The sequence below is a fragment of the Tupaia chinensis genome, unplaced genomic scaffold (genome assembly GCF_000334495.1).
Source record: "Tupaia chinensis unplaced genomic scaffold, TupChi_1.0 Scaffold143631_1, whole genome shotgun sequence".
Taxonomy (NCBI): Eukaryota; Metazoa; Chordata; class Mammalia; order Scandentia; family Tupaiidae; genus Tupaia; species Tupaia belangeri.
In genome coordinates this window covers 1,152,435-1,170,380 of record NW_006203479.1, presented here as the reverse complement: position 1 = coordinate 1,170,380, position 17,946 = coordinate 1,152,435, and the positions used below count along the sequence as shown (strand labels likewise).

The window sequence follows — 17,946 nt, the reverse complement described above, 5'->3', positions numbered from 1 at the left end:
GAAATCCATACAGAGTATTTTCATAATATGTGTTTTCCATACATTTTTTTAAAGAGCCCTAATACATACATTTAATGAATTTGAATTTTTTCAGCACAAAATATGCCAGAGCATATTAGAATCATATTTTCCTAAAATTGGTATCAGTAGCACTATTCAGAAACTCACTTAGAGAGGCATTCTGATACATGCATTCAAATGGGCCAAGCATACAGCTATTGCAGCTTTATCCCGGGTAGAGGGTGTACAGAGATGCTGTCTTTAAAGCAGATTTTTAAAAATTGTCCCAATAGCAGCAGTATAGATAGAAATATTTGGAAGCATTGATGGGAGGAAATAAAGGCATCATTGCTATTCGCTGCTCTAAAAGGGACAGGTGCTCATCTGGGACTGGCGAGCTGCAGGAAAGGAGCCATAGAAACACAGAGATGCCCAATACCATGCATACCAAGCACAGCATTAGGCTGCAGTCCGTCCTCCAACGACCTTGTCTTCTGCCTTCAGAAGGCCCCGATGCCTGGGGCCTTCAGCAGCTCGGCATCTTCAGGGAGCAAAGGCAGGACCTGGTCTCCTCCCTAGCCTTCCCTGCACACTCAGGTGAAGGCTTCTCAGTGCTGCTGTGTCACCGATGCTCAATCTGATTCCACTTTGTAAAAATCTGGTGACATCCTTCAGTCGTTATTGTCTCTTTCACTGTTTTCTTTGCCTCGCGCATTTACGCCTTTTGTGTCTTTTTTTTCTCTCATTTTGATAATGTGTGTTCAATCTGAAACAATTAACTGAAACTTTCTTATTGTTTTAATGTGCATTTCCTGGTTGAATTTTTTTTTTCATCTTCATAGACCAATTTTACTGTTCATGAATTACCTGCTCTTATCTTTTGGCTGTTTTTCTATCAGGAACTAGTCATTTTCTTATCAAATTTAATAGTTCCCCTTTATAACATGTATATTAACTCACTGTGTTTAAAAGCTGCTGTAACTAGTGTTTTCAGTTTGTCATTTACTTTTAACTTTTATGATTTTTATGCATGGAAAGGGTGATTTTAATTATGATGTGCCATGGTCTGTGGAGCTTTCTCATGATTAAAAGCTATTATTAATTTTTTATTTTGAGTTATTTCATATCGCATTATTTAATTTAGTGTTTTTCTGCCTAGAGTGCCCTTACTTAGATTGGTATCAGAGAAATGCTTACTTAATTTACCTTCTAGATATGCTTATAATTTCATGTTTTTATATTTGCCTTTAAATCCATCTGGAACTTATTTTTTCAATGTAACATAAGGGGAGACTGTAAACAATTAATTGTGGAAAATAGCATGTATACTATCAAATACTTAAATATCAACAGACAATTAAAATGTACCTACATTTTAATACATAATTTAAAAGCAACTAGCCATTCTACTACAACCTGAATCATCATGTAAGGAAATATATTTTTCTTTAAGATTTTTGCCATAGGTCATATGTTCTCACTAGAGAGGAGAGAGACAGAGACAATGAGAGGGAAAGTAAGAAATCACCCCCAGAAGGGATGGCCATGCCACAATCCTTTCTCCTCCATTCTCCTCTGGGGATTTTGGCCATGTATGCACCTGTGCCCAGTGTGAGTTTCAAGCCACCATATCCAGGACTTGAGCCATACATAGTTGGCCATGTGGGAGTCCAGCACCTTACCCACTATGCCACTTGCTGGCCCCTGTAAGCACCTACTTTTAGGAGATCCAGAGCTAAAATCATTTGTGCTAGTAGTGGTCCAGGATGCATAACCCTAGAAGGATTTCGGGATTGGACCACTCACTGACCAGATAGCAACAAAGACTGCATTGTTGGTCCAAAGCAGGTTGCGTTCACCCCTGACAAACTGTAGATTCACCAATACTAAGAGTCTCCTCTGTGGTGAACTGGGACAGAAGGCAGGAGGAAGAGGGGTAGATACTGGGTTTATGCACTGTCTCCCGATGGAGAGACACAGCAGCAGTGGTTGTCACGAAAGTCTGCAGAGACGGCAGGTTGTAAGTATGACACCACTGGACAAAAGGAGGGTAAACGCAAGTCACATGACCACAACTCAGGACACAACCCACACTGCAGAAAACTTCCATGACACCCTCATTGACTGCAGGCAGAGGGCAGTACAGGCTGAAAACTAGACATGATTGTAGAGTAGCAGAATTGCACAGAAGGCTTACTACACAGCCCTGGCAAATTCACTGTGCCGGAGTCAAGGCCTTGGTAGACAGGAAATGAGAACCTGTGAACTGGAATGGAGACATATGTGTGGATGTGCTCAGATCCTCCTATCCTGGTGAACCAATTCGGCCAACAGGAGAGATTCGCTCTCCACTATTCTAGTACAGCCAACTTCCCTGGCCTAGAGACCAGGCAGAGACGGCATGTAAGATGCCTCACAAGATGGTCTTGTACTTGTTTTCCTTGAGATTTGACCCACCTTTCTTGTAGTTTATAGGCACAAAGCTATTGCCAAATCTCACCATGGTTCACCTGGTGCAGGACTGTCATTATTTTGGAAGCAAAGGAATTATTCACTCAAAATTTCTCACCCCCGGGAACCAGCAGTTAGCGTAATGGCTATGTCGCTGGACTCCCACGTAGTCGACCGCGGTTCGTGTCCCGGACCCGGTGGCTTAAAACTCACGCCAGGCGCGTGTGCGTGCGTGCCCAAGATCCCGAGAGGAGAATGGAGGAGAAGGGATTGCGGCGTGACCATCCCCCCTGGGGGGTGATTTCTCGCTTTCTGTCTCTATGTCTCTCTCTGTCTGTCTAGTGAGCGCACGCGCCCTACAGTGAAAAATCTCTCAAAAAAAAAAAAAAAATTCTCACCCCCTAGCTGATATCTACTGACAGGAACCCAGAGTATATGCTTTAGAATCAACTTTGAGGGGAGTGGGCTAGGGTGACAGGTGTCAGTTAAGATTGAAAATAGAGTTAATTAACAGGGGAGTAGGGGAGACTCTCGGGATTTAATGTTTTAGAAGTCCTTGATGTGATGCTGGGGCGGATTATTCTTTTTAAACTCAGGATAATCACTGAGTTTATGAGGTGGCACAGCAGAACAGCCTTGTCAAATTTTTGAGCAAAGAGGGTAAAGGCTTTAGAAAGGAGATAATAGGCTTGAAATCATTTAATGCTTAAAACCAAAGACTTCATTAGCTGACTGTGTTTCCCAAGAGATCCCAGAGGACATCCTCTCAACTAAATAAAAAAGAAACATACAGTATGGGGAAAATGAATCTGTCCTATTTAGGCTAGGGTGTACCACCAGGAAAGTTGCCATGGAATGAGCTATCTGGTGCCCTCACAATAAAAGAGTTCTGAGGGCCGGCAGATGGCATGGTGGCTAGGAGTGCTGGACTCCCACATGGTCAACCGTGGTTCGAGTCCTGGACCTGGCAGCTTGCTTCCTCACTTTCCCTCTCTCTCTCTCTCTCTGTCCCTTTTTGGTCAAATTTTTAATTAATTAATTAAATTGCAATAAAAAAATTCTAAAAAAAAAATTAAAGAAAAGAATCCTGAAATAGTAGAGACTGGTGGAGTTGCTCCACTGTCAGAGGCCAGGTAAATGTAACTCCTACAATAGATTGGCAAGAAATGCCAGAATGGAAATCAGAGACCCTAACTCTCAGGGATCTGCGGCAATAGTTTCCAGGTACAACAGATGAGTAGTAACTTAATGAATAATGGGTCCCCAAAAGATGTCCACAGAGAAAATCTCCCCATGTCAAGGTTCTTAACCACATCTGCAAGTGCCTTTCACCGTGTGAAGTGACATTTACGGATTCTGGAGAATTTCGCTAATCCAGGTGTTGCTGTGTGGTTAATAGCTACAGTCAGTTGACTTTACGCAAAGGAAATTACCTTTAATAATATAGGTGGGCCTCCTCTAATCAGTTGAAGGCCTGCAGAGCAAAATATGAGGATCCCCAAGAAGAAAAAGTTCTGCCTCAAACCTACAACATTAACTCCTACCTAAGTTTCCAGCCTGCTGGCCTGCCTTCTGGATTTCAGAACAGCAAATCTCCACAATTGTGTGAGCACCCTTCTTAGAGTAAATACATATACCTTTAAATATCCCATGGTTCTATTTCCCTGGATAACCTTGACTGAAATATGTGTTATAACACCAATAGAAAAAAATATGCAGGGAGTTAGCTCTGTGGTCTAATGGTTAGAGCAGTCAGAATCTGCATGGCTGACCGCACAGTTCAAGTCTCAGACTGGGCTGAGAAACACACCAGGTATGTGTGCATACATGCCCAACATCCAGAAAGGAGGGAGAGATGAAGGAGAAGGGATTGTGGTGTGACCATTCCCTAAGGGGGGGAGGATTCACCTCTCCTTCTCTTTGTCTCTCTCTCTCTTTCTTTCTCTTACTCTCCCAGGTGAGTACAAACACCCCCAGCAGGAAAAAAAAAAAAAGAAGAAGAAAGAAAAGAGAGCACGAGAAAAAGAAAAAAAAAGAGAGTGAAGAGAGAAAAGAAAAAGAAAGGAAAAAAGAGAAAAAGAAATAAAAAGAAAGGAAGAAGGGAAGAAAGAGAAAGAAAGAAGAAAGAGAGAGAAAAGAAGAAAGGGAAGAAAAAAAGATAAATAAATAAAGGTAACCAACAAGAATATTGTTTGATCTACATAACCAGAAAAGACCAAAAGTAGGTAAGGCAAATGACCATCACACAAAAAGAAAAATCATTAATCTTTTCTTAGCTTTTAAGTTTGAACCTATCAATGGAAAAGAATGCCAGATCCCCTCAAGGATTCCAATTCTTTTGCAAATGAACCTACAACTGGTTACCACAGTATACCTAGGACATAAAAATACACAAATATTAAAGGTCTTTTTAGGTAAGCTAGGAGCTGACAGTGACACCAAGAGAACCCAGGAGAACCCAAATGCTGTCATGGATCTTTTGTTACAATGGGAGTATATGAAAGGCAGGTGAGAAATAGAATCCCGCCCAAGTTCACCTGCCCGAGTTCACCTGACAGAGGTCGAAGGGACACAAAGCCTGTGGCCCGTTTTCCCATCCCTAGGAGCCTCAGTTAGAAGGATGTGCTTGGTAGCTGTCAAATCTCGCATTTGCTCCTGAACTCTTGGAACAAAAGCCATAGTATAGTGGCAGAAGGAGTCAAACGAAAGCTTCTGAAGTGATAAATCAGAAAAATGCCTCATGCTAGATGGAACCACAGAGATTTAATATTACTCTCAAAAGTGTGTACCACAGGGGCCAGCAGGTGGTGTGGTGGTTAGGAGTGCTGGACTCCCACATGGCTGATGGTGGTTCGAGTCCCTGATACACTCTCTTTTTCTCTCTCTCTTCCTCTCTGGTCAAATATAAATAAATAAATAAATAAATAAATAAAGTTGAATAAAATAATTCATTGTCATAAAAAGTGCATACCACTAAGGGATGCAGAATGAAGTCTCCAGCATGTGCCTGTTTCATCAGGTGCCAGTCTGACACCTGCAAAATTCAGGTGATTCATGGCAGATGGCAGTAGACTTCTGGGAACTTCACTAAGTGGTGACAAGAAACTCAGCTGCTAGGCTTCTAGTAAGTCATCAGCAGAGTCATGAAGTATTTTTCTATGTGTTCTATGCAAAAGTGTGTCATGCCTTTTCCAATGACCCAGTATTACACTTATTAGGGAGCTATTGATCTGGTGAATTTATCAGGAAGGATAATTATAAGCAGCTAGCATGCATTGGGGCCGGCAGATGGCATGGTGGTTAGGGGAGCAGGGGCGCTGGACTCCCACATGGCTTACCAACAGTTTGAATCCCAGATCTGGCATCTAGCTTTCTCACTTTCCCTCTCTCTCTCTCTCTCTCTCTCTCTCTCTCTCTCACTCACTTACTCTGTCCTCCTCTGGTCCAATAAAAATAAATAAAGTACAGTTTAAAAAAAAAAAAAAAAAGGAGAAGCAGCTAGCATTTACCTGGAATGAACAATAGTATACCTTCACAATCTTGACCAAAGATGATGTTAACTTTCTTTCACAACATAATTCAATAATAAAGGAACCTTAACTATCTGGGTCTTCTGCACATAGTAGTTCATTCTACTAAGGATGTCCATTTAATTGAACCTGGGGGGCAGAGAGTGGCTTTAATAAGGAATGCCTTTGTGAGGCATATGTAGGCCAGTAGTCAGGAGATTAATAATAAAGTTAACCCTTAATCCTGTCAAATTAGTGAAGTTTTCAGGATTTCATGATTTCATGACGTGCTAAGACACCGCCAAAGAAAAGGGCAAGTTATTGTTTCTTGCACCTCTTGCCACTAAGAAAAGCATAATACCTGGTTATCCTCTTTGGATTTTGGAGAAGGTATATGTCACATTTCGAAATACAGCTCAGACATTTACCAGCTGATTTAGACGGCAAATAGTTTTGAGGGGAACTTTGCAGTGAACGTAAGCAGTGGGACAAGCATCCCTGTCACTTGGATCATATGACTGAGCAGATCCCATGGTGCCAGGGTCTTTGCTGAATGTAATCATGCATACACAGGCTTCTGCTAGCTCCCATAGACGAGTCACCGCAAAAACCCAAGTGCTTGGTGCAAGGTCTGCCGTCTGGACCAGAGAACTATTGGCCTTTCTAAGAGCAGGTCACAGCATGCTACTGGACCTTGTCAGAGACTGAACTCCCAACCAAAGGATATGAACTAACTGTGCAAGTTCTCACCTTGACCTAGATATAACATCAGGCCCTGGGTTTGGGGATGGGGCCACAAAACCAACTTACCATATTATGGAAATGATGCACTCTGGATGAGACCCAAGCAGACCCGGAAACAGGTTCATGAACGAGTGTCCCAGATTCTTACATTACTTACTTAGTTAAGTTGATATACAATGATTAATGTTAACCGGAAATCACAATATAAATCAAGATGAAATGTTTGGACAATGCAAGCCAAAGGAAAATTTGGACCCCACACCTTTGGTTGTGACAGTCTGTGAAAGAATTCCTGAGGTCACTTGCAGCTGATACAGCTGGGAAAAGCCCACAAGTGAGGAATAAGGCAATATAGATGATAGTACTTGCTGGCTCTAATAGCTTACACTGCTATACATATAGGTGGTGGGTATGTACAGCAATTCTTTTATTAAAGTTCCATTTCAGGCACCTGCAGCTACTAGCAATTATATTTTAAACTAGCACATTTTATAAAGTAGCATTATTTACACTAACAGAATTGTTCATTGATTTCAACTGTACCCAATCCAACCACCAAAAAATTGGAGAATTTTCTTCCCCAAAGACACTGACTTTTTCTGGTTTTTTTTCTTTTCCTCTCTCTCTCTCTCTCCTCTCATCTCCTCTCTCTCTCTTTCTCTCTCTCTCTTTCAATTGCCAGAGAGCCACTGAGCAGTTGGTTTACCAGGGAGACCTAGAGGGAGAAAACACCCCCCAATGGGGCACGGTCACCCTGCGATCCCATCTCCCTCATTTCTCCATCCCATCAGGATGTAGGCCACCACAAACACAGCCACCAGGCAAATCTGTCAAGCACAGGGGCCAGGATTTTAACCTAGGAGGGCCATGTGGGATCTGGCTCCCTTAACCAGTAGGCCTGACTTTCTCTTTACACTTATGTGTGATTTTCGATTAAGTTTGGATAGTTTTGGGTTTATGTGTCTTTATTCAGCATTATAACGAAGCCTAAACATGCACATAAGAATCTAGCTCTGGGCTTTCTGGCGGTTAAGGTAAGGCGGCCCAGGACCATCCCTACACACCAGCAATTAAACAAGGTTGAAGAAGAGACAGGTGAGGGATGACAGACGTGTTAGGCATAGTTTCAACACTCCAGCACACCCTTCTCTATCCTTATTGACGATAGATACATTCCTGTCCAATCCCGGAAATTCTGTCCAAGAAGTTCCGGATGGCAGGTTAGATCAAGTTCCAGCGAATATATACGGGAACAACTCAGAGCCACCTCTGAACACTGCAAAGACAGATTCCAAAGAGCTCTGCTGGCTCTTCTTTCCACCATCTCTAGAGAATGAAGAGGCTTCTTGCGGGGTAAGAGCCACCGCCAAAGTCGAAAGGAGCAGTCGCACCAACTGGCTGCATCCCACGGCCCTTCCCCAGGGGCGGTGCTGAAGAGCTCCCAGGGCTGGAGCCCAGACTGGGGCGTGCCGGGCCGGGGAGCTTCTGATTGGCCCCCTGTGGCGAATGGACCAGGCCAGGACTAATGGGGCGGGGGAGTATTGGCCTGGGAGTTGGCATCGCAGCTCCAAGGACCTCCCAGGTTTAAGAAGCGATGAACACGCCCTAACTAAAGGGGGGGGGGGGGGAGGTTGGGGAGGAGCCTGAAGCTGCGGTTTCTGGGTGTTTGTCGAAGCCACTTCGCCAGTAAACCAAGGGCTCCGGAAGGTTCTGTCCCTCGGAAGTGTTCAGAATTGCAGGGAACATGGGGACCGGTTTTTCTTTGGGCACCTTCCCCTGATCTGCGTTTTGTGTGGAGCCCTCCTGCGTGTGTCCCATCTGCAGCCCCGAGGTGACACTCTGAAGGGCACTTTCCACAAGTCCTAGCTGGCCCGAATCTCGGGGAGGAGATTGGGGATCTGGCGTTTGGGATACTGTAACTATATCACAGCTTTCCTTTCCATTAAAAAAAAAAAATTACAGAACGGAGAACTGAAATCCGGAGCGTGCGCTGAAAAGACGTGATAAAATTAAGAGACGCATTCGGGTATGGATTTGGCTTTCCTTTTTCTTTTATTCTAACAATGATTTTAAGTGACCAACGCCATGACCGACGCCACTTGGCAATTGTTTATCCGTGAGCGAATAGGTGAGACTGGCGCAGATCTCGCTGTGCGTATGCATGAGCCACTGTAAATGTTTGGGCACGCTCGCCGGAGCTGGGGTCCTAGCTGGGAGCACAGGCAGGCGGACTTCTCTCCGTTCCTGGTGCCCTCCCGGCCCCGGGTGCGCCCGGCCTGGCCCACAGCCGCCAGGGCCGCCGGAGAAGTCCCGGAGGAGCCCAGGGCAGGCCACACCGGCTCCAGCACCCTCGCCCGGGGGCAGTGACACACACCAGAGTCGAATTACAGCCCCGCAATTAACATATGAATTTGACGAACCTAAAAGTGGGAAGGAGGGGGAAAAAAAAAAAAAGAAAGAAACTGGCGGGCGCCCGGGCGCTCCGCTCGCAGGAACTTTGCTCCGGGTAAAAACTCTTTGATTGGTTGTTAACTTCTCTGTTATTGGTCTCTGAATGCCCCCCGCCGGCCCCTCCATTGGCTGAGCAGACACGCGACCGGCGCGAGGAGGGGGCTGGGAGAGGAGCGGGGGTAGACACTCTGGCGCGTGCCGCTTTTTAAAGGGGCGCAGCGCCTTGAGCAACCGGAGAAGCTTCGTTGCACGCGACCTGGTGTGTGATCTCCGAGTGGGTGGGGGAGGGCCGAGGAGGAAAAAAGTGAGACGTAGCAGAAGAAACCCGGGAAGGGTTTTTTGGGGGGTTGAGCTCTTGTACTGGTGCCTCCTCCGACCCTGCGCCTCCGGCCTTGGCAGTGCAATGTCCCGCCTGCTGCATGCAGAAGAGTGGGCTGAAGTGAAGGAGTTGGGGGACCACCATCGCCATCCCCAGCCACACCACCTTACACAACCGCCGCCGCCGCAGCCACCTGCGACCCTGCAGGCGAGAGAGCACCCCGTCTACCCAGCCGAGCTGTCCCTCCTGGACAGCACCGACCCACGCGCCTGGCTGGCTCCCACTTTGCAGGGCATCTGCACGGCACGCGCCGCCCAGTATCTGCTGCACTCTCCCGAGCTGGGTGCCTCCGAGGCGCCCCGGGACGAGGCGGCGCCCCGGGACGAGGCAGACGGTGGTGGGGAGTTGGTAAGGAGGAGCGGCTGCGGCGGCGGCAGCAGCAAAAGCCCGGGGCCGGTGAAAGTGCGGGAACAGCTGTGCAAGCTGAAAGGCGCGGTGGTGGTGGACGAGCTGGGCTGCAGCCGCCAGCGGGCCCCTTCCAGCAAACAGGTGAACGGGGTGCAGAAGCAAAGACGGCTGGCGGCCAACGCCAGGGAGCGGCGCAGGATGCACGGGCTGAACCACGCCTTCGACCAGCTGCGCAACGTTATCCCGTCGTTCAACAACGACAAGAAGCTGTCCAAGTACGAGACCCTGCAGATGGCCCAGATCTACATCAACGCCTTGTCCGAATTGCTGCAAACGCCCAGCGGCGGGGAACAGCCGCCGCCGCCGCCAGCTGCCTGCAAAAGCGACCACCACCACCTTCGCGCCGCCGCCTCCTTCGAAAGCGGGGCGGGCACCGCGACCGCGGCCGGAGCTCAGCCCGCCTCGGGAGGGGGCCCGCGGCCCACCCCGTCCGGGAGCTGCCGGACTCGCTTCTCGGCCCCGGCCTCTGCGGGAGGGTACTCAGTGCCCCTGGACGCTCTGCACTTCTCGGCTTTTGAGGACAGCGCCTTGACAGCGATGATGGCGCAAAAGAACTTGTCGCCTTCGCTGCCCGGGGGCATCCTGCAGCCAGTGCAGGAGGAAAGTAGCAAAACTTCTCCCCGATCCCACAGAAGCGACGGGGAGTTTTCCCCTCATTCTCATTACAGTGACTCGGACGAGGCAAGTTAGGAGGGGACAGAATCCTGAAAACCGAGACAGATTAACCCGCCCTTTCCCAGTGCGCGAGAAGCCCCGCGGCTAAAGATCCCCGGACCCTTTAATTTTTGCTCTGCGACGGTCGTTGTTTAGCAACGACTTGGCTTCAGATGGCAGCTACGTTTGATAGTTTGCAAATGCCGCCGCTACCCCAAACGTCCTAGGGTCCATACTGTTTGATGAAAACGTGGTTAAAGTTGTGCCCCTCCCTCCCACCTCCGCTCCCCCCATAGATAGATCAAAAAGTGTAATTCTAGGTACTCACACGTGGCATCACCATTCTAGTTTCCTGCTGCCAATACGCTGCTAAAACGTCGCATCTTGTTCTCTGTCGCTGGTTTGGGTTTAATTTATTTCATGCCCTGGGCATTTATCCCTGTGTGTTGCGCGTACTCACGTGTGGGAAGTTAGTCTTCCGAAGTTGTTTCCCAAAATGCATTATGAAACTCCAAGTGAATGCTCCCAAAGCGAATAACTTTTGACTGCGGAACTGTTAGAAAACAGGAAACTTTACGGTTTGTGGATTGTGGAAACATACCCAGTATGTACACTGTATCCGATCGCGAGAACGTTGGCGTCTTTCAAGACGCGGGGCGCACGCACTTTATCAGCCGCGGCTGCCACGGCTGCAGGAGAAACTCAACTGCCAATTGCAGACCATTTTTAAAAAACACACACACAGCCACTTGTAATCTTTAAGCTCTTCGCGAATGTTTGTTTTTTTAAAAAAGGAAAAATTAAAAAAAAAAACAGATGGTAGTGTCAAAAGCATTCGATCCATTTTATTTTGCTTTGTTAATATTAGAACATTTATTTATTATTGCGTGCTACCTTTTCTACTGATCTTGATTCGGTTTTTTTTTTTACGTTTTCTACTCAAGATGATTTTATTTTAATTTAGCAAAGCCAGCTGCCATTGTTTTATGTATTTCCTTTTGCAAATGATGAAAATAAACGTGGAAAGTAACTTTCGTCACTCAGTTATTCCATTCGAGCGTAAGCATCAAAAATAGTTTTTAAATGACTTCGAAGATGTCAACTAAGTCGTCTATTAAATGAGAATGTGTGTGATCTAACCATTTGGAAGAAAGAATGTTTAAACTTGGTGCTCTCAGATAGTATTAGAAACCCTCCATAGAAAAGAACTCAAGCCAGTTCATTGAATTGTGAGATAAACCGGTTGCCTATATTTGCAACACGGTGTTACCTCTTGGGTAGCCAGGACTTCCCAATCTTTTCTGCTCCTAGCCTCAACCATCTCTGTAAGGGGAGACACAAGGTTCGAGTCCCTAAGGATCTATTTCCACTCACAAAGTTTCTCACGTAGGTCAAATACACAACACCAGCTTACCCGGTCTTCTCCCCACCTCTTTCTCTTTCTCCCTGCCACTGCCACCCCCTTCTCTCTGTCTCTCAGTCTCTCTTTTGGGGGAGGGAGACCTTTAGAAGGAAAGAGGACAATGGAAAAAAGAACTTGAGGGATCCAGGGAATACACATTGGATTCAAAAATGAGAAGCATGCAGTTGTCCCAGGACATTGGACCTAGGACCTTCACTTATTCTTTATCTTTTCAAACAATTCTTTGTCCCGCATAGAAGATGATGTGCCTTTTCCTAGGTCCTCTTCTTCTTCTTCCAAGCGCAAAACCTTTACCTACGTTGTTGAGTCAGTTGCAAAAACTACCCGGTGCGCGCACTCACCGCAGGTGTCCCTCGCGGAGGAAAAGGCTATTCTGGGTCTCCGGGTTATATCCAGAGATTTTGGAAAGGCTAATGCAGTGTGTGTAGAGAGAGGATAAAAAGAGGGATTTTTTTTAAAAAAAAGATATTTGACTGGCAAGCGTGAGAGTAAAACGTGTATCAGACCTTCGGTAAGATCAACTTCGCTGGAGTCGAGAGGTTGATTTTAAGCCAAATCTTTTGTTTTGTGTCCTCACTGGGAGGACAAATTGCGGGAAAGGGAAGCACCCTCCTTTCCTCCCCTTAAACAGTGAGGAAGGTTCATCGCTCCTGCATCCTTCTCCCCTCCGGCCGCCCCCTCCAGCACCTTGAAAAGAGAAAAAAACCTCCTCAAGTTAGGTTTGTCGAAAGAGAACGGCGCCTGCGAACGCGGGGTCTGGTCAACCAGGAGGCGCGAACCAGCGTCTAACTGACCTCCTGGCTGTCCGCGACTTTCAGCCGAACCAGACCGAGGGAAGGAAGCTGAGAGCCTCAGCCAACTCTCTGGGACAGGTGAGCGGCGGCTCGTGACACTTTCCAGGGGCTGAAACAATGCACCTGTCCCTTAGATAACCTTTGGCTCCCAGCGAGTTCGCCGGCTCTCTATAAGCATCAGGAATCTTCGGGCTGCTGAATAAATCAAGCGATTGCTTCTAACACATTTCCATTGCGCTCCCAATAAGCAGATCAACAGGTATGGACACAAGGCAACCTTGCAAGATGAGAGTGCTCTTATTTTGAGAGTCTGGGTGCTTGTGTAGAGGAAGAGAGCAAAAAGGACCTAGAATTCTTTTACCTGTTGTGAGTCTGAGAGAAAGAAGGAGTGGAGGACAGAAAGGGTTATGATTTTCTTTTCTCAGAGAAAACTATATTTCATTCTTTTTGAACACTTACACTCCTTTCATGTCAACCAAAAGGAAAGCCTTTGTTCAATGTTACTGCTTTTTATGGACTCAGGAATTGCAAAACAGGGCATCCTGGCACTTCTGTAAATCTGAAACCATTGCCCCTAACTTGCCCCAAAGACACAGCCAGAAAGGTCAGTCTCTAGAACCAGATCTTAGTACCCTTGCCCATGAGCACAGTGTTGTCACATGTTTTTCTCTTTTAAAAAAAGTCAGTAGTTAGGTATCCAAATGCCCAAGGTTGGGGAGTGGGGGGACAGGACCGTGCCAGCAAAGAGGTGGATATTTCTATTTTGTCATGTTGGTGGCATTATACAGGAATTGGAGAGAACCCCACCTTCGTTTAAGGACGCCCCGGTACATTTCTTCTCTAGAAAAAATAATCCATAACACAATGCCACTTTGCAAATTTTATATCCCATTCATTGAAAAGTGAGGATGAATTCTAACCAGCCCATCAAGGCATGCACAAGAAGTCAAATCCCTTTGTGGTAAATTAAGTGCTCAAACTACTAATAAGAACTTTAGCTTCCCCCCCCCTTCTATTTCTTTCTTCCTTTTATTTATTTATTTTTTTTTTTATGCTGGCATTTCTTTGAAAGAGATGTACCAGCACATTTCCAAGTTAGGGTTCTGCTGTGGAGTTTGCATAACAAACGTGGGGCAGCTCGCCTCCCTTACACTCCATTAACAAGCTGGGACATAGAGCTGCAGGTTGCTATAATCTCATTAATATTTTGGAAACTTGAATATTGAGTATTTCTGAGCGCTCATTCCCCATATGCCAGACCACTCCTGCCATGCTGACTGGCTCCTTTCTCTCCATTATTAGCAATTAGCTTCTACCTTCCAAAGTCAGATCCAAGTATCCAAGATACTAGCAAAGGAATCAACTATGTGTGCAAGTTAAGCATGCTTAATATCACCCAAACAAACAAAGAGGCGGCATTTCTTAAAGTAATGAAGATAGAAAAATCGGGTTAGTTCTTTGCGACACGGCTGTTGCTTTCTGGGGTGTCACACTTTAAACAGCTTGCTTTGTATGCTGTCCTTAACTTCTAGCCCATCACCACTCATATTTGTGGAGGGTTTTGGCTCAGCACACTTTGGGAAACTTACTCGATTTCACGGAGAGCTGAATGAAGATTATTTTTGGCAATGGGCAAGTTTAAACACATTCTCTATGGGGCACTGCGAACTAGGGGTCCAGTGTGATCAGGAAAGAGAGGGAAGAGTAATATCCTTAATTATAACGGATGCATCACAAATGCTTTCATGCATCATTTTGAGAGATTTGAACTTGAACTAAGAAAGAGGTCTTGAACAAAACATAGCTTGTAATATTTCTCTCCTCTACTCATGGAAAGCTCAAGAAAAAAAAAAAAAGATCAATTCTGTCTTCCGGATAGAATTGAGAACACAAAGTAGCAGACCCATTTGTCAATTACAAAATCTAGACTGTCGAAGGCAATCTACCATGGAAAGACCAGCAAGTGTGGGTGAGACCTAAACATAACCCCTAGCAGGTGAATTGCTTGCTGTAGATTTTCAGGGGGTATAGGAGTGGGGAGGTGGGGTGAGTATAGGCAGGGTGTTCGTCTTCCTCGCTGTTTTCCACTACGCTCACCAGCCGCCCTCACCACTCCTGGCCAAGCAGGGTCACAGACACCCACCGCCCAAATCCTGTCCCTTCCCGGTCTAGGCCCCTAAATGGAAAAGGCAGCAGGGAGGAGAACGGGTTAAATCCCAGAACGCAGGGGAGAGCCAGGGATGGAGAGAAGTCGGGGGCAGATAAAGAAAGGGACAGGAACCAAGGAGCGTGGGGGTGGTTTGCCGTAATGTGAGTGTTTCTTAATTAGAGAGCGGCTGACAATGGAGGGGCTGGCAGAGGCTCCTGGCCGTGGTGCGGAGCGTCTGGAACGGAGCACGCGCTGTCAGCTGGTGAGCGCTCTCTCCTTTCAGGCAGCTCCCCGGGGAGCTGCGAGGCCACATTTAACACCATCATCACCCCTCCCCGGCCTCCTCCACCTCGGCCTGCTCCTCCTCGACAGCCTTCCTCGGCCCCCCACCGGCAGAGCTCACTGAAGCCAGCGCCTCTCGCCGCCCCGCGCACTGGGCCGGGGCCCCTCTCCAGCCCCGGCTTCGCAGCGGGAGCCGCCACTGCCCACTGCACCTCCCAGCAACCAGCCCGGCGAGAAAAGAAGCTGCGCAAAGTTAAAGCCAAGCAATGCCAAGGGGAGGGGAGGCTGGAGGCGGCGGGCCTGTCGGGGGAGTAGGGACTGGGGGCTGGGGCTGGGGCCTGAGGCACCTGAAGCGTGAACCAGCACTGGGTAGCTGGCGCAGGCTTGGCGAGGGGAGGTGTAGACGCGCTCAGGCTAGGCCGCCAACGTCGGCCCGGAGCTAGAAGTTGAAGACATCCTGCTTTTCTAGCCCAAGATCTCTCTCCTCCATCCCTCCGTCATGTTAAAGAGGTTTTTTTTTACACGCTATTAAAGTTCTCACTTGAAACCTTAAGACATGCTCCGGCTTTATCTTCCCACTCCAGGGCTTGGGACTCAGGGCCTGGCCCTTCTTCCCTTCTGCTCCTTAAAAAACAGAGTTAAGGATTTCCCGTACAAACATTTTCAGTCTTTCTACAACGCAGGCCTCCTCTCCCTCAGTTCAGTTCTCTGCTCTGACACTAACAGTGTAAGCCTTTGCTGCCTCATCTACAGTGGGCCAGAGCCATTCTACAAGTTCATACTTTCCCCCAAGGAAACCGGAAGGCTCCTCAAGAGGAATGAAAAACAAGATGGTATTCAATAAGGATATTGAGTCACTATTTATTTTTAACAATTCTGATCAGAGAGTGAAGAGATCTGACACAGTGAGTGTATTCTGAGGGCCAACAGGGTCCCCAGGGCAGCTCCACCTCCTCCTGTCAGGAAGGTGAGAGAAGGTGTAAGCAAGATTTGAGGTGCCCACCTTAGGGTTTCTCAAGCCAACAGATGTGACTCTTTGGGGTCACTGGACAATGACTTGTCTCTTCTAGAAACAGTTTCCCATAATCCCAACCATCCTGCCCTATAGACTCTTGGAGCTGAGGTGCTGACAGGGAGGAGCTAGGATTGGATGGGATTCTCAAGTCTCTGGGATGGAGGGGAGCACTTTTAGAAGGGGTAGCCCTAATTCTTTGTATCTTAGAGGCCGCAGAACTAGAGAGATCTGAAAGATGGTAGCCATTTCTTATTATCAATAGCAGTATCTGCTTTTGGAAAGAGCCCAGTAGAAATGTGCAGGATTATTTACTTTCTCCCAACCCAAGAGATGCTGATTCGGATTCCTAGGAATCTGCATGCAGGATAGCTTAAGGGATCTCTTTGGAATTGGCCAAGGAGCAGGCTCCATGTCCATGTTTAGGAACCCAGAGCGCCTAAAGCACTAACCTAAAGGAATTTTGGTTAAATCCCTTCTTGAGACTGTCTATGAAAAATGGATACTAGCTAATAACTCCCCTTTGCCTCCTTTTACAATATCCTGTGACTTTTTCCCAGAAAGAGAGAAGCAGAAAACTTAGTCTCTTGGATCTCGTGACATGATTGTGTTGCTTTCAGGCTCAGGAGCCTGGGACAACACGCTCCAGGCCAAAGATAGCTCAACTCTAAAGTGACGCGAGCTGTCTTTGGAGACATGGTGGCATCAGTCCAGAAGGAACAGGACATTCACGCCCTTTCTGTCCAGCATGACAGGCACTGTGGGGGAAGCCAGAAACATACAGAATGCAAACACCCATGAAGAGCAGGAAGAAAATGCTCAGACTAAACCAACGCAAGGAGAAACAGGGAGGCGGGGCAGGGTTGCTGCTGGCTTAAGGCAGATGGAGTTTTATCACTCTGCCTAATAAAGATGGCCTGAATTTAGTGGCTCGCTCACTTTGATGGAAGGATCAGCCACCTATAAATTGACTGAAGAAGCTGTCTCCTAGGGGTTAGCAGGCAGCATAGTGATTAAGGCAGTGGACTCCCATGTGGTCGACCACAGTTCAAGTCCCAGGCCTGATGGCTTGAAACTCATGCTGGGTGCATGTGCATGCATGCCCAAAATCCCAGAGGAGGTTGAGGCATGACCATTTCCCTGGGGGTTGATTTCTCACTTTTTGTCTCTGTCTCTGACGAGTACATGAGCCCTATAGCAAAGATCTTTCTCTCTCAAGAAAAGTTGTTCCTTGGCATTGGTACTATTAATCAGAGAAAAACGATTTTATTATTTAGATGGAGATGATCCCATACAACAGTATAACTTCTTTTGGTGACTAATTCTTTTATTTCTTTCAAACTCTTGCCCAGCTGTTTCTGATTCATATTTCCTACCTTCCTCTTCCTTCACCAATGAATGGACACTTACTGTGTAGTGATACAGATAGGACTGGGGTTAGCCTCTGTGGGAGTGACACGAAAATGTAACAGACTCCCTTACAGAACTTAGAACTGTTGAAATTGTAGAACAAAACATGGGGGGGAGGGGGACTTCATCTGCCAGGTGAGGGTGGCATTCTTGCTACAATGGGCTTTTAATTTTGGTCTTCCACAAAACTATTTAATTCACAATTCTGGGTGTATCCTGTGCAGAGTCTTAATTGTTTCCTTCAAAAACAGTACAGACTTTGAGTGGTTTGATACCACAG

The 17,946-nt window shown here is 46.8% G+C and overlaps 1 protein-coding gene across 1 annotated transcript; it reads left to right on the top strand.

Annotated features, from left to right (window-relative positions):
* Positions 1-9,558: 9,558 nt before the first annotated feature.
* On the top strand, positions 9,559-10,632 carry ATOH1 (atonal bHLH transcription factor 1). Its single transcript, XM_006164499.1, has one exon. It carries the CDS (start codon positions 9,559-9,561, stop codon positions 10,630-10,632), a length of 1,074 nt encoding a protein of 357 aa, XP_006164561.1.
* The last annotated feature ends 7,314 nt before the right edge of the window (positions 10,633-17,946 follow it).